Genomic DNA, 22724 nt, shown 5'->3' with positions numbered 1-22724 from the left:
GTATTTTTGGATGCGTGTTCTTCAAAGAGAGGAGATGAATTTCCTGTTAAGGAATTGAATATGATTTTTTTCAAATGTCTTCAGAGAAAAAAGTAAACTAGAAGAGTGATTACAGAATATTGGCTAATTAGCTGTAGTGTAACTGCTTTAATTACTTTTATCCCTGAAGCCACATGACTGTGCAGATGACTAGCAGATGACTTATTTAAAAAAAAAAAAAAGAAAAAAAGACGTGTTCACACTGCAAGGTTAATGAGCCTAATTAAATATAGTTTTCCTTAGCCAGATACTAAATCATAGAGCTTGGGGGAGTGAGGGAGGGGGAGAATCCAAAAGCAGTCAGTTCTATTTCAAAAAATGGTTTTATTCTGATATTTAATGAAAAAAAATAAAGAGAAAAGCTGGAATTGTAAGTGATTTTTCTGAATAAAGGCACTTAGATCTAAAGATTTGATGAGACCTCACATGGCAAACTTTGAAAGTCTATTTAGAGACAATTATGCTGAGACATATTTGTTTTCACTTACCCATTGCTTTAATTAATGTAGGAATGGGCTTGAATAAAAGGTCTGTGTTATATGGAAGTCTCCATCTGCTGCTGCATATTACCAGAACCTTTGTCCTTCCTTGCTGTGCCATTTTTATTGCACCATTTTATTTCCTGTAGTAAGCTTAGTAAGCTGCATGATGTCTCACATTAAGTTGTACAGAAAGGATAGAGTTCTGATATTTTGTTTAATTATTCCTTTTTTTTTTTTTTTTTTTTTTTTTTTTTTAATTCTCTGCCTGTGCCGTGCACTGTGGTTGGAGTTCCCACACTCCAAAAAAATATACTTGGAGATCCACATTCTGTGGTCTTTCAGGGATTCTTGCATCCCATGCACAAAAATTAGATGTTAGACACTACTGGGTTGCCTTGTGGCAACTACCTTTGTGATTAGCCTTGGGTCACTGAAAAAAGAGGATGAAATGTGTCAGACAGTGAAAAACCAATGGTTTTGTCATATTTGCAAAGAGCATGCAGTCAGCTATTGCTGATCAGCTGATATTTGGTGACTTTGGGCAAAGCAAAAGTAGTAGCTCATTTCCACTTCCACTCTCCTTCCATGCCTTTATGCCTTTTCTCCCATTATGAATTGTCCTTTCTTTAATTTTTTTTTTCCTTCCAAATGGCTTTGTAGTTGATTATTTCCTTTAAACTGATCCAGTGTGCATGGCTCTACATCCTAAAAAGATTTCTTGAGTAGAACTGAATCAGGATGCTCAAGAGTCAGGTGGGGTAGATACAGCAGCTGTTTGTAGAGACTGAATCTTCTACAAACAATGACAAATGAAGAACCTCCCCATGGGCAAAATTTGTGTCCTTTCATTTAAATTTTCATCTCAAACTTGAATTTTCCCTAACAGACTGGACACTGTCTTCATATTCTCCCAAAGAATTGTTTTAGTAAATCATTTACTAGTTGGTTTTCTTGGTTGTAGAAAGAATGGGTTAGAGCAGACCAACTGAAAGGATCCTTGTTAGAGAGTGAGAAGCTGAGTTCTCATCTAAACTGATTCCTTGGGTTTTATCACGGTTTCCAAAGGGGCTGAAAGGTCACTGTGCACCCAGGAGGGTTCAAAAGTTGTTATAATAAATGGGATGCTACCTCAGCACTTGGCACATAGCAGAAGAATCATAACGCAGAGTTTGTGTGTCCCTCCTCTATTTATTTACTTATGTGTGTTTTCCTCCCCCATGGACTTTGTCAAACATCTCCTATGTACCTACTGGTAGGCAAAAAAGGAGGAAAGTTGTAGCCACAGTTTTTGTAGCAAAAGCAAAATAGCAACATGTTTTTCTCACCTGCTTTCTACAAGTCAGCTGAGCTGAGCTCCTTGCTTTGGGGGCAGAAGGGATAAACCTGTGGCTTTGAAATTGGAAAAGAAGTAACAAGAGTTCCTTGTTTGGCTCACTTGCAACTTTCCAAGATCCCCCTTTTTCTTGTTGCCAAGCAGTGAGTCTGATGCTGAACTCTTAAAAAAAAAATTGATAAATTCCTTAGGATCCCTTTGAAATTCCTTCATTTTTTTTTTTTTTTTTTTTTTTTTTTTTTTTTTTTTTCTCATTTTTTTTTTTTTCCTGTTTTTAGCTAACACTTTGTGGGTACCACTCACTAATAGCTTGGATGTGGTAATAGGACAGTGGTAGCACAGTAGGTTACTTATGCTCAGAGCAAGATTTTGTTCAGCTGTTTCAAGTTGCCCTGCATTTCCACTGAGTCATCTTTACTAAATTGGTTTTTGTAAATCTATTTACACATACTTTGGCTAGTATATTTGTTTTATACTATTTATTTTTTTTTTTTTTGGCTATTAAAGCTATTCAGTAGGAAGAAAAAAATTAAATTTAAAATTTCTGTACAAAATTAGTGATTTTGTCTACCAGCTTTTTTTTTTTTTTTTTTTTTTTTTTTTTTTTTAAGGTTTTAAACCTTTTTTTTAATCAATATGCTCTAGGGAAATGCAATTTAACAGCGTGGTAAAGAAGATTCATAGAGTGACATGCTCTTAATAAATTCAGTCACCCAGAATTATTAACTCCTAGTATGTCTATGCCCATGCCCATATTCTGAATTTAACTGGTGATGATATTTGATGACTGATGATTGGTGGTTAATGATTGTTGATGTTATTTTCAGAGCCTTTTCGTGGAATGCTTATATGATCAGTTTTTATGTTTTGGGATGTGAGAGATTGTAAAGATATTCCAGTTTCTTTTTCCTGTGTACTCTCATGAGCAGTCTGTGTTTGTTAATATTAAAAATCACACTCTGGATTTACCATACTAAGCAGAAATTTAAAGATTCAAGAGCCTGAGCCCTCAGTTCTCTTTTATTAGTCAGTTACCCTTTGTTGAGCAGTGGCCAGTATTTGGTTCTTCTGGCTCTAGACAGTTTCATTATTTTAGTACATGTTGAGCATCTGCTACTCTTTGGGAATTCTGGAATCTAGAAATAAGTCATCAAGCAATTGCAGAAGGCTGTTTCGTAGATTGTTTTTTGGGATTTTTTTTTCATGCTACACATATAATAAACTTCTCAGTCTGGGGCTGGCAGCACAGTGTCTCTGTCTCATCAGCACTCAGTTAATTCACTTGTAATGGCACACAAAGCTTGCTTGTGTGAAATACCCAGTTCACAGATCATCCCCTAACAGAAACTGAGCTTAATTTGCACTGCTGATGAGTACACAGGCCCTTAGAAAGACAGGAAAGCACAACATGCTCTTCAGAGGTTCCAAACTTTCTGCAACTTTCCTCTGAAGCACCACATCATATATTAAAAGAACACAGAAATAGATGAGGCTTATTTTTTTTTCTTTTAAATTTGTTTCTCCCCTTAGAGCTTGGCTGGATGTCAAAAGTGTATATGAATCGACCTGCAGTGGTGAGGCATGCAGAACAAATTAAAAAATGGAAAACTGTGAAAGGTAATTGGCAAGTAAGTGCTCTTCTTATGCATTCTGTTCCTGTATTTTTAAAGCAGTCACTCTCCCTCTCCAGGCTGTAATATTGAATTTTTTTCAAGATACATGTAAACTTAAAAGATGTGCTTGTCCATGTCTTATTTTAGTAATTTGTATTTGATGATGATGGGATGGAATAAGGTGACGCATTTATCCAAACAAGTTAAAAACCTTATAACTCACGACTGGCAAAACCGCAAATGGATTTAAGTCATCTTTATTCATGAGTGGATTAAATTGTATATTACTATCCCTCCACATTTATTCTGTTTCCCAGACAGACTTCTCTGCATGCTGCCTTCTTATTTTTTAATTTTAAAGCTGTAAGATATGATCATGGTCCCTGTCAAGTTTGACCTACCTGGATGATTTTTCTTTGCCTAAACATTCTCAACGTGTGTGATTTCATTGCTTAACTAGTTTTTTAGCTAAAATTCAAAAAATCCTGACTGGCTGTGCTGTTTGGTGGGGGGAAGGGGCCCACTAACATTAGGAAAACTGGCTTTTAAGGTGCTGAGATAAGGTAAATGGTTGGTTATTGTCCATCTTAGTATAAAAAGACAAACTGTTTCTCCATTCACCAAGCAGCTGTTCTGCAAAAAATGCTTAGGATGCCTCCCCTCTGCACAGTGAACAAGTTGGTTATGTGCAACAGTAGCTGAAAATCTGGAACCAGGAGGGAAGGAGATGATGAAGGATCAATCTTGAGAGTGAGATGTAACAGAACAAAGCCAGAATCATTTAATTACACTTAATTCTTCTAAAAAGTTGTTCAAAATAGTTGACATCGTGCAGCTGTTCTGGAGTGGCTGGAGTTGTGTTCACAAGGAGCATGGATTTTGGTGTTACAGTTTGGGGATAATTTGATGTAGGTGTAAGATGGTACTGGAAGGTGATAGAAAAAAGTTTCCTTCTGGTTTTTCCTTCCTGAAAATTTGTGCTTTGTATGTTATGATTAAATTAAAAAATGGAGATGAACGGAGGAGATTTAGACACCAGCTCAGCATTTCTTTAGAGTTTCTTATGCATAAAAAGTTACTTGATACCAGTTTATCAGTCCAGTGGCTCTGAGTTGGGAAATAACATCAATGAGAAGGTTCAGATGATATTCCATAACCACGGCTGTCCTCAGATACTGCAGGTGCAGAAATGTAAAAACAAAGTCTTCTTTTGGCTGGTTGTATTTACCATGTAAATAACAAAGACAGAGAGAGCCACAGGCTTTGATTGCAGAGACTCCTTGGGAAGAAAAGGATTTAGTGTCACTCCCACAACACAGCTGGAGGACAGATGTTTATTCCTTCTTTTATTAACACTTCTCCCCTCTCCTGTGGAGAAACACCAGTACTCAAGCAAGGTTTTACTTCGAAGGGTGTCAGAAGCATCTCTCCTCTGTTTTAACATTGTCACTGCAGGGCAGTCTCTCTGTTTTCTCAACAGAAGTGATTTTGAACCTGCTTGTTTGAAATATTTGAATGTAAGCAGCATCACAGATTCAAATTCTGTGGCCTGTTTCCCAAAATACCCAATTGAAGAACACTTTAAAAAACCCTGAAATTTATACCAGTTCTTGAAACCCCCTGACTACATCTGTCTTAGAGACTATGATTCATCTCATAAGAGGAGACAAAAATTCCCTCAGAGGATAAAAAAAGTCCAAGAAAAAGTAACATAAAACTATTTCAAGGGGAAAACCCCTTTCAAAGAATTATAGGATGAAAGGAGAAACCAGAAACAATCAGTTTTTAACAGAGGCTGGTGATGGTTCATTACCCCATTGCCATTGCAAACTTTCCCCCTGTACAAGTGCCTTTTAAGAGAAGTCAATTTTGAGTGAAGCCATCACTATAATGAGCATTTTCTGGAAGACCTTCAACAGATGTTTCAAAATAATGTCCTAAGCTCAATTTTCCTTCAGCAAAAAAAGCTCATAAAATTTGTAGCTATGCTTCTGTTCCACTCTTTGATTAATAAGTCCTTTAAAATTCTGAAGCATTTCCATCTAAAGAATGCTTTAACCTTGCCACTTACCTCTTGCTTTTGGGTTTTTTGAGTTTTTTTGACATCAGAATTAGAGATGTTTTTTATTCCTGATTCACACAAAAGGAAGTGGATCTTTTCTGTATCATTAGATACTGATGGAGACATGAACAAATAAATATCTGCCAGCCCTGTCTGTCCTCAGCCATTATTTGCTTATCCTCCATGCTATATCCTATACATTTCCCCATTGTCAGAGTGAGAGCCAGGCTTCTGATTCCTGCATCTTCTAAGGCAGTTTGGCTTTGGAAGTGTTAACAGAAATGCTCCATTCCTTGCTTTGTTGCTTTTCCAGGCAGCTTGGCTGCTGAAAGCTGTCACCTGCATAGACCTCACCACCCTCTCAGGCGACGACACTCCTTCAAATGTTAAGAGGCTGTGTTTTAAAGCAAAGCACCCTATCAGAGAGGATCTGCTCAAAGCCTTGGACATGCATGATAAAGGTATGGCAGCTATTAGTGTGTGTGTTTTGTAGAGGAAATGTCTGCATTTCCTGGTTATTTTCTCACTTTTTGGAAAGGACGTTGATCCACTGATGGAAGTCGTGTGGACCAAAGAGGAATCAGGTCTCTGATTGAAGCCATACCCCTAAAATATCAAAGTCTTTCTTGGATTTATGGACTCTTCAGATGGTTGAAGTATAAAATATGAGGTCAATCATCTGAGAGTTTGAGAGAAGAGCATTTTACCCAGAAATGCAGAAATAAAGACTGCTCACTTGCTGCTGGGCTCAGTCTTGACTCCACAAGTAAGAACAGAGCTTGTCAGTGCAGCTTCTCTTGCAGCAATTCTCTGATCAAGCACGTCTTAAACTGTGTGTGTTAGCATTAAACTGTGAGTCTGTGGATAAAAATCTTGGAGTTTTAACTCCTGCTAATGCAGACTTGCTCCCAAGGTCAGGTGAAGGAACATGAAGGGGGAAAAAGCATAAGAATTATCTGAATTGTTTGAGCAGTTTAACAGACATCCCTGGTGTAGTGCTTAAGATCCTTTTGAGAACACAGGAGTGGGAGGTGAGGAGAGTGCACAGGAGCTCATGGAGAAGGTGGAATTCTCTGTATGAAAAAAGTAATGTGGCTTTTGCAGGTATCACTTGTGCAGCAGTTTGTGTGTATCCTGCAAGAGTCTCCGATGCTGTGAACACCCTCAAGGCTGCTGGTTGTAACATACCTGTGGCTTCAGGTAAGCTTTATTCAAAAATAGCCCATTAAGTAATTTGATGTTATAAAATATGTAGGAAAAAATCCAGAAGTTTGGACTTGCTTCTGTGTCAGGGATTAAGGTGAAAAGGTAACAGGTGGAAGGAAGGGAATGGAAGGAGGATTTTCTTCTGGTATAATTTTTTGTTGTCTAAGCTAATTTCAAGCTTATCAAGAATGCCAAGTCTTTTTGCTGGAAGCTCTTCAAAGAGGCCTTTAAAATATATCAGTGTTTTTCTCACCTGGACAGAAGAAATTGAGATAGAGCACTGGACAAGTATCAGTATACACTAAGGAGATGATGATGATGGTAGTTCTAATAAAGGTTTATTTCCCCTATCATGTTTGGCTTTTAAGTGTAATCCTGTGTGAAGTTTTAGCCCAAGCCAGCAACTGTTCAGTGCCACAGAGCTGCTGGCTCATACACCCACTGCCAGGATGGAGAGGAAAAGAGAATTGGAAGAGTAGAAGTGAGAAAATTTGTGGTTTCAGATAAGAGCTGATTTTTTGTGCACTCCCAGCCCACTCACCAAGAAAAGGCCTTGACTCTGCTGGCACTGCTCTGCAGTTACCAAAACATCCCTGTGGAACCAATGCTACTTCCTGCACAAATCCAAACTACCCCAGCTACAGTGAGGATAACTATCCCAGCCCAAAGCAGCATATCCTACAGGCTGACCTCAAGGAAGCTGTGTGCAGAGCCAGGAATTGGTGCCTGCTGAGGTTCAGGACTTTCACATCCCAAATCTAACAGAGTCAGCTCTTCTCCAGTCGTCTCACATGAGAGACAAGCCCTGGAGTACATGAAGCAAGAAGTAGAATCAGAGAATTACTCAAGTTAGAAAGTACTGGATGTGATCTGGTCCAACCCCCTGCTCAAAGCAGGAGCAAACTTTGAAGTTAGATCGGGTGTTTAATGCTAAGGTACATGCGAGTTTTTTGTTCGTGTTTCATTGTTGCGTAGGGGAAAAATACATACTAAATACATTTATATTTCAGAGACAATCTCTGACAAATCCATTATTTTTCCCTTTTCCAAAGTTACCTTTGGATTTTGTACTTAAACATCATAAACATAATCTAAATGGAACTCACTGAAAGCAATTTTTGCTACATTGTGATTTCACTGTTAAACAATATTATTATGATTTAACTCGAATAACTACTTAAAATAATTGGAGAAAATTAAATTGCATGTATTGCTTCATATCTGAGCTCACTCCTTGCTTCTTCAATTCTGCTGGAGGCAATAAATACTGTGCTTTTAGTTAGGCTGGTCTGGAAAACATCAAGGCACGTGGAAGATGTTTTCGCAAGATGCACTTACCTTGCTGGACATTGGTTTCTGAGGGTAGAGCTAATGCTTCTTGTGGATGAAGAAAGGGTAGGATGAAGTGCCTTTAGATTTTTTGAATCATGGCAAGCATTAAGAAAAAGAAGGATGTCCAAACTTTTTGGTTTATCGCTGGTATTGTCAATTTTATGGTCAATTTATAAAACTTCAGCACATCCATAAAACATTTCCTCCTTCTACCTGCACCCCTTTCATGCTAGTGGCTGCTGGGTTTCCATCTGGACAAACTCCTCTAGAGAGCAAGCTGATTGAAATAAGGCTGGCAGTGGAATATGGTGCCCGAGAGATTGACATTGTCATCAGCAGGAATCTGGTGCTGACTGGCCAGTGGGAAGGTGAGTAAAAAAGGAACCTAAAGCTTTCTACATGCACATGCAGGGTCTGTCTTTGTCCCTTCCCCTAGAAGAATTTCCCTCACCTCAGAATAATTGATAATCTGGGGCTCTGAGCTAAATAAAAGTTATTTAATCAATTTGTGACAAAGGATTGCATTTTTTGAGAGGGATGCTGTTGGAGTGTTGGAGGTTGTGTCAGGCTGGGCAGGCAGAATGACCTGGTGGTTTGAAAATTCAGATCTATTCCCTCTGTGCCTTTAGAGGATTTTGTGTATAGCATTTAAAAAAAAAAAAAAAAAAAAAACAAACAAAAAAACAAAAAACAAACAAACAAACAAACAAAAAAACCACAAAAAAAAAAAAACCACAAAAAAACCCACAAAAACACAACCAAAACAAAAAACAAGCCAAGTAAAAGCCTAATTATTTTAAGGGTTTTGTTAGAAAGCCCAAGGGGCTGCTAATGTAGATGATACCTTTTTAAATATACATGTTTCAATTCTTGACGAAAACACGTATTTGAGCTGTTTTCTTTTTCCTGAAAGTTGAGGGTACAAATTGACTGTTTCTATTATTATTGATGCTCTGGTGTCTGCAGACTGCTACTAATTAGTAAGAACAATAATGCTGAAGATGGTTTTTGCTCTAATTGCATCCTTAATGTACTGTGAATGGTTTGCCTTAAGTGCTGACAGTGCTCCTATAACTAATCTCCATGTGAAGGTAGACACATCATTGTCTTGGAATGAAATTTCCATTTAGCTGTATAATGCAGTGCCATAATATCCTATTTGCTAATGGAAGAGTTTATAATGGACCCCTGCTACCTGACTTTATTTAAGGAAATAACAGAAATCATGGTAATAGATCATGTTTTCTGGTCTTCTTTCAATTAACAATTAGAATTGAGCCAAGAACCCCCACATGTTTCTTCATCTGTGTCTTCAGGACAGGTTTCCTTGCCGTAATATCTTGGCCTCTTTTGCAGTATTTGCAATCTCCATACTTTTGGTCTTAGTTATTTAAAGATTATGTGAAAGAAAACTCAAAAAATCCAGGGCTTGGATTCAGAGAGAGAGTTTGGATCATGACTGAAATGAGCTGGACATAGGTTTGTTATCTTTCTCTGCATGGGAGATTAATTACTCTTTGTGGCCACAAATCACAAGGGAGGAGCACACAGACACAGCAATGATGGTTGTGTTATAAAGCTGTCAGTTTACTAAATAAGTAAATTAGGGATGGCTTTTAATTTGAGATGCATATTCTTTTATCCAGAGCTGAAGTCATGACAAGGTTGAAAGCCATCTCTATTTTGGCATGGCTTATATATTTTTTTTTCTCCTAATGGAGAATTCAAATTATTTCCAAATAATTTTTTAAGTTTATTAATGAATCTGAATCTGTTTGTGACATGTGTTTACATGATCTTGAAAAAAAGCTAATTCAGGAACGGAATTTACTTGCCACAGAGATGCCATGAGGTGAAAAATTAGAATATTTAACTTTCCTATTAAAAAAAAAGTATTTCATTAAGTAATCTGGATATTTTGGTGAAAATCTAGTGTTCTGTCTTCCTGGTTAGCTTTCTATAGATATGTTACTTGTGTGATTAGGGGGTAATACAGAATAATCTATTAAATACTTTTAAGGAATCTGGAAGAAGGGACAAAGAAGGATATTTTAGGCTAAATCTAATTAATTTATACTACATAAAATTAAGTAGTGCAGTTCCCATGCCTATGTTTAAGGTGCTTCTTCAACTAAGCTGCCTTGCAGTTCTATTATAACTTATGCTAACAGGTTATAATATATAATAATATAAAATAGATAGTAGTAATAATAATAATAATAATAATAATAATAATAATAATGCTTCTATGGGTATTTTCTTATGCTGTCAGGCTTCACAATTCCAGAAGTTATTGAAAAAAAATCTGAGTGGTAGAGTGCTTTATCTCCCTGTTCATTTTTAGCTTTTCTTCTAGCCTGTGCAATAATTGGGGTCACCACAATAGAACAGTGTTGCTTTGTGATTTGCTTCAAAGCCTTGTTTGGTTATTAAATATTTTAGTGCATGTCCAATTATGTCAAGTTATTTTAAAGCAGTTCTTGAATGTTACTGGAGCTCTTTATGACACTCAGAATGTTTTCCAGGTCTTTGTGAGGTAATTGTTAAGATCTTTTAAATAATGCTGAATATAAAAGCAGCTTTATTGGACAGCGAAATTACATCAGAAAATAACATTAAATGAGGTATAAGTTTGTGAATTTACATATCTGTTATAACCTTTTAAGGCAATACTGCTTTAAAGTAATTAACTCAGCTATTTTCCTGTATTAATTACTTGACAAAGTATGGATTAAACATAAATTATCAATTTGGATACTTCCTTTAGACACAGAATGTGGAGTCTTTATGGAAGGAGTGATCAAGTTGACCAACAACTTGTTGAAATAGGCTGGATCTATTTATTAGTCTTTTTTTCCCTCCCTGTTATCAATATTTGCTGCACCTCCTGAGGTTGTGTGGGGTGCAGTAATGTTGGTGCTAAATCCACAACTGTTAGCAAGCACCTGGACATGCTGCACTCTCAGTGGCTTCAGGACCATTGTTTACCCATCCTTTACTCTGGGGCAGTTGAATTTTCCTGTAAGAAAAGGGGGGGAAAAGACCCACAACCCAACTTAGAAGTTTCTTTTACTCTGAGAAGTTTGAGCACGGCTGCATCCATGGTATAACCTCATTATGGAAAGTGCTTTTCACTTCTGCTGATTTTTCACGTGTGAGTTTTGAGGCTTTGGTCAGAGATTGGGACACTCCAAACTTCACAAAGAGCTCAGGCAAAGCACACTCCCTGCTCCAGAGAGTTGGAGAAGGCTCCACTCGTTGTTCAGGAGGGTTGTGGTTGGATTTACCATTCCTGGATGTGCAGGTACCTCGCTGCACCGTTTCTGTCTGGTGCTGTCACACAGTAGCTCTGTGATCCAGCCCCATGTCAATCCCTGGAGCTGCACATATGGGAGCAGGGCTGAGGGGGTTGTGTTCTGCTGATGGCCTTGTGCTTGTCATTTTGTGAACAAACCTGCCACAAGCATGCCAGGCAGAAGGGGCTCTAGCTCGTTTTCCAGTTTCCCCATCATAGTCACCTTGATCTTTCTGGGCTAACAGAAATCTGAACATCTTCTCATCTCAGTTTCTACCCCTAACATCAGTCATTGACTAGATAAAAACACCTAATAAATTGAATTAAAAAAAAAAAAGTGATTTTATCACACATTTTTGAAGAAGAGCTATTCCATAAAAAATTAGGCAGTGTGGGGTTTTTTCCTCCTTTAATATTTTCATTTCCCTTTATTTCATGATTTCTAGGACTAATGTATTACATCAAAGTAACACCATCTAGACAATCTAGTGCAGATTACAGCCAGCAGAAAATATCAGGGATGTTTGCTTGGGAAATCTATGGGAGAAGGAACATTTTCTTTGCTGTATTTAATAGCTGCTAAAATTCAGTATCATGTACTGAATATTTACAGTGTTAGGAAAATTACAAGAAAACTTACAACTGTTGTGTTTTATAACAGTGAAATTAAAACCACAGCTACGAAAACATTTTTTTCCCCCTACAAAATCTGAATTCTTCTGACTTCTATAAGTGCATCTAGTAAAGCAGATCTAAAGTCCATGAAAACTGGCAGGTATCTCAAGTGGTGTAAAGCAGAAGAGTTCTTATGTCACATCCATTTTAACAGCAAGGTCTGTAGAGCTACTGCAGACTATTTTAGTGAGCAGCTGGCTCCGGGTATATTCTATATAGGTTGGCTTGCTTTGGGGTTTTTTTTGTGGGTTTATAGATTTGGGTTTTCTTAGTTTTTTTGGTTTTTTAGGTTGGTTTTTTTTTCCTGGCTTAGCAATTTAGACTGCTTTTAGAATGGATGATAAATATTGTTGATTTGTTTAATATGCTGTATTATGTACAGGATATTGGCCATTTATTTTGAGAGCTTTTGCTTCTTCATTTTCAGGAGTCAAAAAAAGAAGTGTCTTGCAACTTCTTCATGGTGCTCTTAGCTCAGAGTTGAAAATATGCCTGAGGGTTTCCTGTGATAGTTTTTTTAACCAAACTCTTCGTGCCACTACTGCTAACCAGGGGTGCAGTGTCTGCTGGGGCAGCTGCTGGCTCTGCACAGGTCACAGATATTCCTGCATTTGTGGCATCCAGCTTTGATCCTGCTGCTGTCCAGCTTAATGGAACTGAGTCCTTCAGTGCTGGACTTTTTGGCAGTGCAGACTGTCCCACAGGGAGCCCAACACTCCTTGAAACACTGAGTACATTTTGGAGTGTGGCTAACTCCACCCAGACTTTAGACATTTTCCCAGGATTTTCAGGATAATCCTGTTATTTGTGCCTTGATTTAAATCTGACTGAGGACTGAAACTTCTTCTTTTATTTTTGAAAATGATGCCTTGGGAAGGCTGACCTGAAACAGAGACTGGACAGAGCTGGAGAATAAAGTAGGGATTTATTGAAAGGCCTCCAGGATCCACCTTGGGCAGGACAAGGCCTGACCAGGGCTACACCCAAGGTGGACTCAAAATGAGCACAAAATTCCCAACTGCTCACCAGACCTTACATTTTTATAAGTTTTGGTCCATTTGCATTTTGGGGTTTAATTGTCCAATTCCAGCTTCAGGCTGTGAGGTCCCATCCTTCTTGTTCCTCCCTCCAGCCACCCTTGTTTGTGCTTTTGGGCCTGAAAGTTGTTCTTGGTCTTGAGCAGGAAAAGGGTTTGTTTTGTCTCCCTGCTCTGTGAAGAGCTGAGTGACACTGAATGTGAGGCTCAGAACTGCACCCCATCAGGATCTGAAAAACATTACATTAAAACTTAAGGCATCAAAAGGAGTAGGAGTTTTTACCCTTGTTCTTTATCAAAGCAGAACTTCCAGCTTGCACTGGGACCGGGTTAAATTTCTCTGTCCCAAATGCAGCTGCATTTCTACCTGCACTTCTACTGTGGGGCTGAGAATGCCCTGTGACTGTCAGCTCTTGTCTGCAATAATTGGCCTGTGAATAAAGAACAGCCTCTCTTGCCTGCACAGCTGCCCCATTAGAGTGTGCCCACTTCTCGGGTACCCCAGCTAACCTGGCAGACACGGATGATTGAGGCTCCTGAGTCGTTCCTGTCCGTGGGATGATGAGTGCTGGCAGGCAGCGAGCCTGCTCAGACGAGCCCGACGCTAATTGCATGTAAAAGTACCTTCCAACTACAAGGGAGGGTGCTGGAGCTGCACTGCCAGGGAGCAACAGCTGTCAGGGTGTCATTTCTTCTCGTGGAATCCAACCTAAATGTACATTTTGTTGGATTTATTTTGATGTTTTTTGGTGGAGTAAAGGTAGAGGAAAACTTCTTCCCTCTTGTAGCAGAAGAAGAAAGCTGCTTTCTCTGCGTTTTCAAAAGCTCCAGGAAAGAGTCACCCCACCAAAAGAGATTTCATTTGGATCTAACATGAGCAGGGTTATTAAAAAAAAAAAAAATAGCACGGGTCCTTTGTGTTTCCTTTTTGAGCCTCGATTTGATGTAGGTTTCTGGAGCATCACCAATTGATCAATAAAACATGTTAGACTGCATGCTAGTACTGATTAATTCACACCTTTGGTACACAGTAAGAAACAAGGTGATGCCTGGTGTCTATAAAGGGACTTGCTAAGTGCATCAGCCAGTTGTCTGCTAATGTGTGCAGCATGTCTCAGAAGGCCAGCCCAGCAATTCCAGCCCTGGACACCCTGGTGTGCCCATGGCATCAGTCAGATGAGGGCCCTCCCACAGCTGCCAAACCCTGCCTTATGCTTCCAGGTCTCACTTAAGGGCTGAGGGGAAAAGAAGTCTAGTAGTGGAAAAAAAAAAGTCTTTATAGCCTGGACTGTTCTAGCAGGACTTATTTAAAGTTCAATTTTAGCCTTCTGTCAAAGAACTTTTTGATTATGTGTTTGAAGGTTGAGTACAGTTTGTCAAAAGTCCCCTCTTGCAAAGCATCCTGTTTCTTCATTTTGCATCTTAGTTTTTTTTTAAATTCAAAACCCAGAAACAGTGACTGTGCACCGTAAGAGCTGCTTTTCTCTCCACACTGGGGCAATCTTAAACATCCCCAAGCAGCCAACTTCTGACAGCAGTGCTTCATCTATTTCTAGCTCTTTTAGTCTCCTTATGTGTAAACTTTTGTGAGAGCACTGCTGAATTTTTCCAGGGAGGGTGGAAGGGTTTCACTGGCCAGGTGCAGAGGAAAACAAAGCTGAGTAGTGATTCATTGTACACCATATTTATTACTGGAAAAGCTGGTTTAAGATCAATCTTTACTATCATAGGATTTTTTACTCCTGATGTATTCATGGGTATTCGTACATTTGCAGTTTGGAGAGAACAGACATTAACAGGTATTAAGTAAAGTCTGAAACTGCACAGCACTGTTAATTACCTCCAGTCATGTAATTCACTGAACTTACAAAACTTAAGTTCCTGAGTGCTACGACTAATTACAAGATTGGATGTGGAAATTAATCCAGAAGGGGAAATTATGGCCATACTTGAAAACATCTCTCAGGCAACTTTGATCATTTCATTTGATGACGTGCCTTTGTCCCCAGCTCTGTACGAGGAGATCCATCTGTGCCGCGCCGCCTGTGGAGAAGCTCACTTGAAAACCATCCTGGCCACAGGTGAACTGGGCTCCCTTGACAATGTCTACAAAGCCAGTATGATAGCTATGATGGCAGGTAAGTGCACTTGGTTCTCCCTTTAAGCCAAGAATGTCTCTGCTGTAGTATTTATGAGGCTTAAAAAATTCCAGTTGTGGAAGTTTGATTTTGTCAATCATGGAAAAAAACTTGTGTAGCAATTACTGAAGCTGCAGGGGGAGTAGTGAAGTGTCACTTGTTTTGTGTAACCTACGAAAAAACTACATGAAATGTTAAATAAGAAACTGCTGAATGGCAAGGGTTGTAGGAACAAGTAAAATTTGCTGTCAAACATCTGATCTGATGAGAATATTTAATAAAGGCATTTGGGGCAGACACACTTCTGGAGTGAGTCGTGCTGACCTCCAGGTAGAGTCTAGGTAGATGGATCACAACCTTGTTTTAAATGCAAGGGGAACTTCTCTGTGAGGATTCATGCCAAAAGCTCTCAGTTTTGGTTTGTGATCACTTCTGACCCCCTCTGAGAGGGCAGTTCAGGAAACCAACCTTCCAGTGGGCAGGACAGTTTCCAGGGGCTGTGCATACTTTGTAGGTGTTACATTTTTGCATAGCTTAGCATCCATTTGATCCCAGATTTTCAGCAGTATATTCTCCCTCTGCAGCTTTGGGCCTGTGCTGGTACAACTTTTCCCATCTGAACCAGGATTATAGTTCCGTGTTTCAGTGCTGTGTTGGAGGTGCAAAATTGGGAATTGGCTTCCAGGCACTTGCTTTTCCCACAGGACTCCTCAAGTTTATTTCTAGAAGTGTAAAGACATAACTAAGAACCACTTGGGTTAGTCTGTCTTTTAAACTTCCCCTCATTTTTTTGTGTTGATTTTTTTCCTTATTTTTTTTTCTTCAGACTTGAAATTCTAACTTTGAAGCAAGAAAACATGTAATCAAGTGTCTTGTCAGTATTTAAATAAATATTCAGCTTGCTGCTGACCTCACTGTTACCATACACAAGTCTGTGCTTCTGTGATTCAAATGGAATGGAGAGCATTTCAGACTTCTAACAAGCCCAGCTACAATGTCAATTAGTATCATTAGACGCAGACGATCAGTATTATGCCACTAAATATTGCTTTTAGTTAGAAGAGGTGTAAGAAATACACATTTCCTCTTATTTAAACTGATGCACTAATCATTATGATCACTTTTTGTGCCACTGAGTGGTGAAGAATTCAGCTTGTAAAGCATTTTACCATTTTCAGAATTTTGCTGGTGTAGTTTTTTTGAAATACAGCAGATGGCTCTATTGTTAATGATTTTCCTTGCCTAGTTATTCACTTTACAAGATACTTATCCATCTGAATATATCCAGTAATTTCCTTATTTCAATCTTTTGCTTTTTCTTTGTGGGTAGGCATAAAAATAAGAATTTATTTGTGCTCTACATACTTGCATTGAAGGCCAGATTTTTCAGATTCCAACTTGTCAGAACTGCTGAGAGCCTCGAATTCCAGTTGAATTTTGTTTTATTTGTATATTTGTATAATTTTGCTGGAAAAGTGAATCCACAGTATAGTAGATTCAACTGAAAAAAGTGTTTAGAAGTGCTTTAGAAAATTTGCTTTAGAAGTTTTTGCTGCCTCTGACCAGTTCCTCCTGTTCTTTACAGACAAATGCAGTTTCTTCAGCTGTCCTGTTAGAAGTGCTTCTCATATGTCGCTGTAAGCTGAGTTTTCAAAGAATTACAGTTGAAAATTATTCCAGAAAAGGGTTAACTAGTTTGCTGTGGTGTTTTTGATAAGCTGGCAGTGTTTTAGTTTTTTTTTTTGTTTTTGGTTGTTTTTTTTTTTTAACATGGTCACATCCTCAGTAATTTGATTGCCTTGCTTTGAATGCAGTTCTACCAGTGCAACTGAGGATGTGCAGTCCTTAAACTGTCCACACTGCACTATCCATGATGCCAGCCTATCACGTGGGGAGCACAAAATCCTGGGCTTACACATGTTTGCAGTGCCTTGCTGAGCATGCACACATTCACCAAAAATCCTGAAGCACAAAGCCACCAGAGGTATAATATATATATAATGTAAATATATGAGATTTACAATATTAATATAATAATTATTATATTATATATTAGATATGTACCAGATATATTTAATTATTATAATATAAACTAGTGTAAAAATATAATACTATATTTTAGTATATATAATATAAGTTTATATTATATATAATATAAACCATCTATCATTTTCCTCTATGTCAACTGGTGGCTCTTGACTCCTGTTGTCTCTGAAATAATTCTCCATGGCTGCTTTTGCTTCCTTCTCCAGTACAGTCATAAGGGAAAAGACATCAGCATGGGAGGAGGCACACACAGTTATCTTAAATTCTTTTAACCATGCCTTTACCAACTTGACTGACATGCCATAAATTCTTAATATGGAATATTTAAGAAGCTATTTCTGAGTGAAAGAGGTTGACATCCCTCTAAGGACAGTGACTCACCTGGCAAGAATGATCTCTGCAGTGCTGAGGAGGACAGGATGGCAGGGAGCTTTGCACAGCAGTGCCTCTGTCCCACTGCCAAAGGAGCACACTGATTTTTTGGAGACAAATGCCTAGCACTGAATCAAGAGATTTTGGGTCATTGGTTTAGAGCATCCGCTGCCATTTCTTGTACTTCTTCAAGTCCTGGTGGTGGTTTGAGTGCCTGAGCTTCTCAGGAAAACTGACTGCAGTTTTACTCTGCTTTGGGGACAGAGAATAAAGTAATTAGTGGTGTTCGGTGTCTGGTGAATCCTTGTGTAAATCATGTCCATTTCTAAAAGAGACATTCAAGTCTGTGCCTAAGTAGAGTCTTGAAATAAACAAGACACACAGGAACACAGATGGGTGCCTGACTCTCCCATGCTAGTTGTAACTATTATATATTTCTTCATTGAGAGTTTTCAAGAAGAATTTTCTCAATTTCTTCTTGAGAACATTCAAGAAAGCTTTCTTGTACATAGTGTGAGAGGTGGGTCATTTTTAAACTTCTGTTTCTTGACACAAACATCAGAAATAGCCAAGGAAGGGAAAGATGAACTTGCAGTGGGAAAGGAATACTTCAGTAAAACTGTTGATGACTTAATTGCATATTTCGCTCATATATAAGATTTTTATTCTGGAAAACCATATTACCTAATTACAAGTCTTTATTATACTGTGTAACAATTCATAATCATTAAGATATGCAGACCAGGAAAGAGGTGGAGGAAGTGATTAAGTAAAGGTACTTTGAAAGTGAAAACTTGATCTTTTCAAGACAAAATGACAAGCAGTTTGTTGTTTTGACTGTGAGAACTGCTTTTACACCACATTTTGGGAAGCTGAGGGAGCACAGCAGTGGCATGTGAAATATACTTGTTTTCTTTATATTTATCTAAACAAGTACCTGTGTAAAAACCAGGAAATAGTGATATATGTTCTTCTGCAGCTCTACTGGTTTTAAACATTTTTTTTTTCATAAGTCATTAAACAATTAGTCAAATAAGCAATATGTTGAGATAATGACTAATGTAAACATTGGATTTAGGAAGGCAATTAGTGCTAAAACAAACCAACTTCTAAAGTCTCTAGCACAAAAAATCCTGCAGGTAGTAGCAGAAGGTGGCTGAAGCAATAAGGTTTCTGTTGCCTAGAAGGGGAAAATTAAAACATATTGATTATGTGAGCAGAAATGGTTTTAGATCCTTTGATGCTGTTCATTCCAAAGTAAATAGAAATAACATAGCCAAGCAGTGAGGAAAAGCTTTGTGTTGCAGTTCACAGGAGAGAGATGATTTGGAACATCACAAAATAATGCCTGGCTGTACAAATCTTTTACCTCAGCTCTAAATAAGATTTTTATCCTGGGGTTAATATTAGGGAAGACGAAGTCTAAGATGCCAATAGCTGTTGCTCTTCTGAGCACTTTTTGCACAGATTTGTTCTGAGCAGGGTGGTGTGGTGTGGCTGTAAACATGCTAGCAGTCATCTCAGTGCCAGGGCTGACTTCCTATTGATAGATGTGGACCACTGTGAACCAAAACTTCTGCCAAGTGACTGTTTCATGAAAAATGGGAGACCAAGGAAACCAAGCTAGCAAAACTGAAAGCAAGGCATGCTCTGCTCAAATGCAACTAACATAGGAAACAAGACTACTGAATAAATAATAATACTTGGTGCTTAGTACTTTATATCTTGAAAGCACATAACTGACATTAGCAGAGTAAATCTTACATTTGCCTTGTGAAATATGAGACAAAGATAATAACAGAAAAAGCAAAAGTCAAACAGAGATCAGTTGTGAGTTTCTGGGTTTAAATCTCATGCTCAATCCAAAAATCAAGGGTGCCCCCTTAGTAGCATGTGAGTTGTATTATGTGTTGGTTTAATTATGTGTCTACAACTTCAGCTCTAATTTGATACCAAGTCCGTCAGGTATTAGAGCTCAGAGCATTTGCAAATGAAAGGCAAGCCAAGGGAGGAGACTTGGCAAAACACAAACAAAACCTCACTTTGTGTCTTGTTTCACTTGTCTGAAATCCAGCCAAACTGTGTTGAGTTTACGGTGTGTGTCTGTCAAGGGTGCACTCTACCTGTAAAACATCCATCAGAAACCAGGGGCAATCTGTGTCTGTCTTCTTCCAGAAGCAGCTCCTTTCTGTGGACGTGATCTGTCTCTGAATGCTCCCCAGGGTGACAGATGATGCTCAGCTCTGCTCTGAAGGTCCAGTGTGCGGCTGGGGGCAAGTCAGGGAGTCCTCACTCTTGGGAGTGTGTGGGGAGATCCTTAGCACTGACTGCTGACTGAGGCTTTCTTGGCCACTGTGTTGAATGTAGAGGTGGTTGCAGTTAGGGGCTTATCAGGACAGTGATTATTGCCGTGGAACCACACTGGGAGTTGGTCACTTCCCTGTCTGCTGCAGCAGATATCCTGCATTCTGCATGGTCTGTGGTTGTTCTGCACCTCCAGAGTGCTAGTTAACATCGCTGAAAGTTTAGTGCATAGAGCAAGCTCAGAATGTGCTGTGGAAAACCAAGATTTGGTTTTCTGTCTCGAAGTTTTGAATGATATCATAGAGTAACAAAGTTATTGGATTAGGAGTAAGATCAAAAGATGGAGTATCTTTAAATACGATCAGGCTAAAAGAGGTTGGAACAGGAACAAGTGACTTCATTTGTTCTGGTACAGGATGGGGAGAAATAAAGAAAGCCAGTAGTATGAAAATGCAGATAGCAGCATGTTCAGTGAGGCACTATAAGGATGCTCCCTTAAATGAGGTAATTGCCTACAAGCTTAACAGTGATACTGCAGCTAATCACTAGAAATAATGTAGACGTGATAGATAAGCTTGGAGTTGAAAAGTTCCAACAATGCAATCACAATATCCTCAGGTCTGAATTGCTGATGAGAGGCCATACAAAGACTGGTGACAAAAAAAAAAAAAAAAAAATGTGGAGCTTGAATAAAGCAGACCTTGAAGGAATGTGAAATGAGACTTAAAAATCTGTCTGGAGCTCAGTAATATGTGTGTAGGGAATGAGAAGTGAAGGAATGGAAAGTGGTTGAGACAGGCTAGGGCAGGCTCTCATGAAAAGCCTTTCCAGTTGAGTCAACAGAACCCTGCATGGGTAAGTAGAGGACAGAAGTAACACTGAAGAGAAACAAAGATGTTGGGGGAAAAATAAAGATACAGAGAGTCTGTGAAGTGAGAACAGAGTTAGAGTGCATACAGTGAAGCCTCATTTGTTTGCAGTTTGTTAAAAACCCAGACGTGCATGCAATGGCACATTTTGTTATGCATTTATTTATGTGCTTACTGAAGTGTGTGCCTGCCTACACAGCCATATCTGAGGGGAGATCTTTATTTGGGGGCAGTCATATTTGTCAGAACAGGATGCCTGGCAACTCTGCTAATTTTGTGCAAGGTCTGTTCTATTAGTGGTCCTCTCCTGTAATTATAATAAAAAAAGAATATATACCCTTCAATGAAGTCAAAGAAGAAATATCAGTGTAAAACAATGTAAAACTTGTCAGCTCTGTACCTGTTGTTTGATTTTGTGTTACCCACACCACTACTTGACTTTCTCCCTCCACCATCTCCACTTACAAATAGAAGCAGTGCTATTTCCAAGCACTTCTCACCAGAAGAACACCAAGTCAGAAGCCAGAAGATGGTTTGAGGTTGCAGAATGACTTCTAGCATATCATCACTTTTGATAACTCTTCTTGCCTCTCTGGCTTTCTGTGTGTAAAATTAACACTTACACGTTTTATAGAACCTTTGTGAGGCTTAGTACATTAAGATATAAACAGAAATGTGTTCCTCTTGTTAGGAGGTAGAAATGTTTATGCCTGGGCCTGAAGATGGAATGCTCTTGGTCACAGTCCTAATTGGGAAATGGAGCAGGAGAAGGTCTGGACATTTTCTGGTGGGAGCTGCTGGCTGTGATTTCCTGTAGAACCAACCCTGGGGGTGACAGTGGTGGTGGGAGCCAGCAGAGCTCCAAGTTGATGCTCTGTGCACTGCAGCAGACAGGAGCAGCAGGCAGGTCCCCTTCCTGCAGCTGTTCTGCCCAAAATGTGCTTCCCAACGGGAGAGTTCTGCCTGTTCTGTCCTGCTTTGGTGCTCTCCCTGCCCTGAGCAAAGTGGAATTGCAAAGGGGCAGGAGTGTGACAGCTCCTTAAAAACCTCAACCTTGTCCTTCTCTCTGAGAAGGGTTTAGTTGCTGATTTCTGCTTCTTGACCTTTAAGAAAGGGTCTATTCTTTATTATATTCTTTGTGCTTAGGAGCTGGTTCTGAACTAGGCTGCAGTGAGTGGGCAGGTACTGACAGAGTAACACATTGTTGAGAGGGGTCAACCTTCTATTAGTGAATTATCCCCAGTGCCTGAATAGCTGTTTGCTTTTGCTGATATTCAAGATCTTTCCAAAACATGTTAATTAAGGAATATCTAAACGGTATACTTTCAATTTATAACAACTGATGCAGAGAGGTGAGAAAGCACCCCTGTTGGGTTAATTTTCCCCATGAATGAAACCTTGTCTCTATGTTAAATAACTTGTTAGAATTTGAATTAAAACTTCTGAAGTTTCATATCACCTCAGACTTGGAAATTGTTGCACAGTGAATAGTTCCAGTCAAACATGCCAGCCAAATAACAGGGCTCCCTGGCAAAAAAACTTTGCATCTGTGAAGCTCAGGTATTGAAGGTAATGGTTTGAGAGAATGCAATTTTAAAACATGGAAATGTTATGTAAAATCAATAGATGTACTGGGTACTATTCATTTCTCTGATATTTCAGGTTGGGATTTATTTTATTCTGTCAGCAGCGGGTGTTGAATTCTACTAAACCAGTGAAAAATATAAATAAATATTTAATTTACTGTACCTATCAATTATATAAAATTGGCTTATGAAATATTAAAGTATCTTTTAAGGGGTTGCAAGTAGGAACACTGGTTAGAAAATCCACTTCCTTAACAGAAACTTAATATAGATGTGGAAATAAACTAAGCATGATTTTAGGGTTGTAGGTCTTGGATTTTTTAAATCTATTTTATT

General features: G+C 38.7%; 1 protein-coding gene across 2 annotated transcripts in view; it reads left to right on the top strand.

Moving 5' to 3' along the window:
- The window catches only part of DERA (deoxyribose-phosphate aldolase), a 47233-nt gene that overhangs the window by 4378 nt on the left and 20131 nt on the right, over positions 1 to 22724 (top strand). For both annotated transcript variants that reach the window (XR_014589785.1, XM_083858825.1), the window contains exons 2-6: positions 3385 to 3482; positions 5843 to 5990; positions 6634 to 6729; positions 8301 to 8435; positions 15083 to 15211. Coding sequence is in view for 1 of the 2 variants with exons in the window: in XM_083858825.1 (XP_083714951.1) it covers positions 3385 to 3482; positions 5843 to 5990; positions 6634 to 6729; positions 8301 to 8435; positions 15083 to 15211 (606 nt within the window). In the remaining variant the exon portion in view is untranslated. The remainder of the gene's footprint in view (positions 1 to 3384; positions 3483 to 5842; positions 5991 to 6633; positions 6730 to 8300; positions 8436 to 15082; positions 15212 to 22724) is intronic.

This window comes from Zosterops lateralis (assembly GCF_965231275.1).
Source record: "Zosterops lateralis genome assembly, chromosome: 4".
In the NCBI taxonomy this organism is placed as follows: domain Eukaryota; kingdom Metazoa; phylum Chordata; class Aves; order Passeriformes; family Zosteropidae; genus Zosterops; species Zosterops lateralis.
Note: the sequence above shows the minus strand (reverse complement) of the source record. Positions and strands in the feature narration are given on the sequence as shown.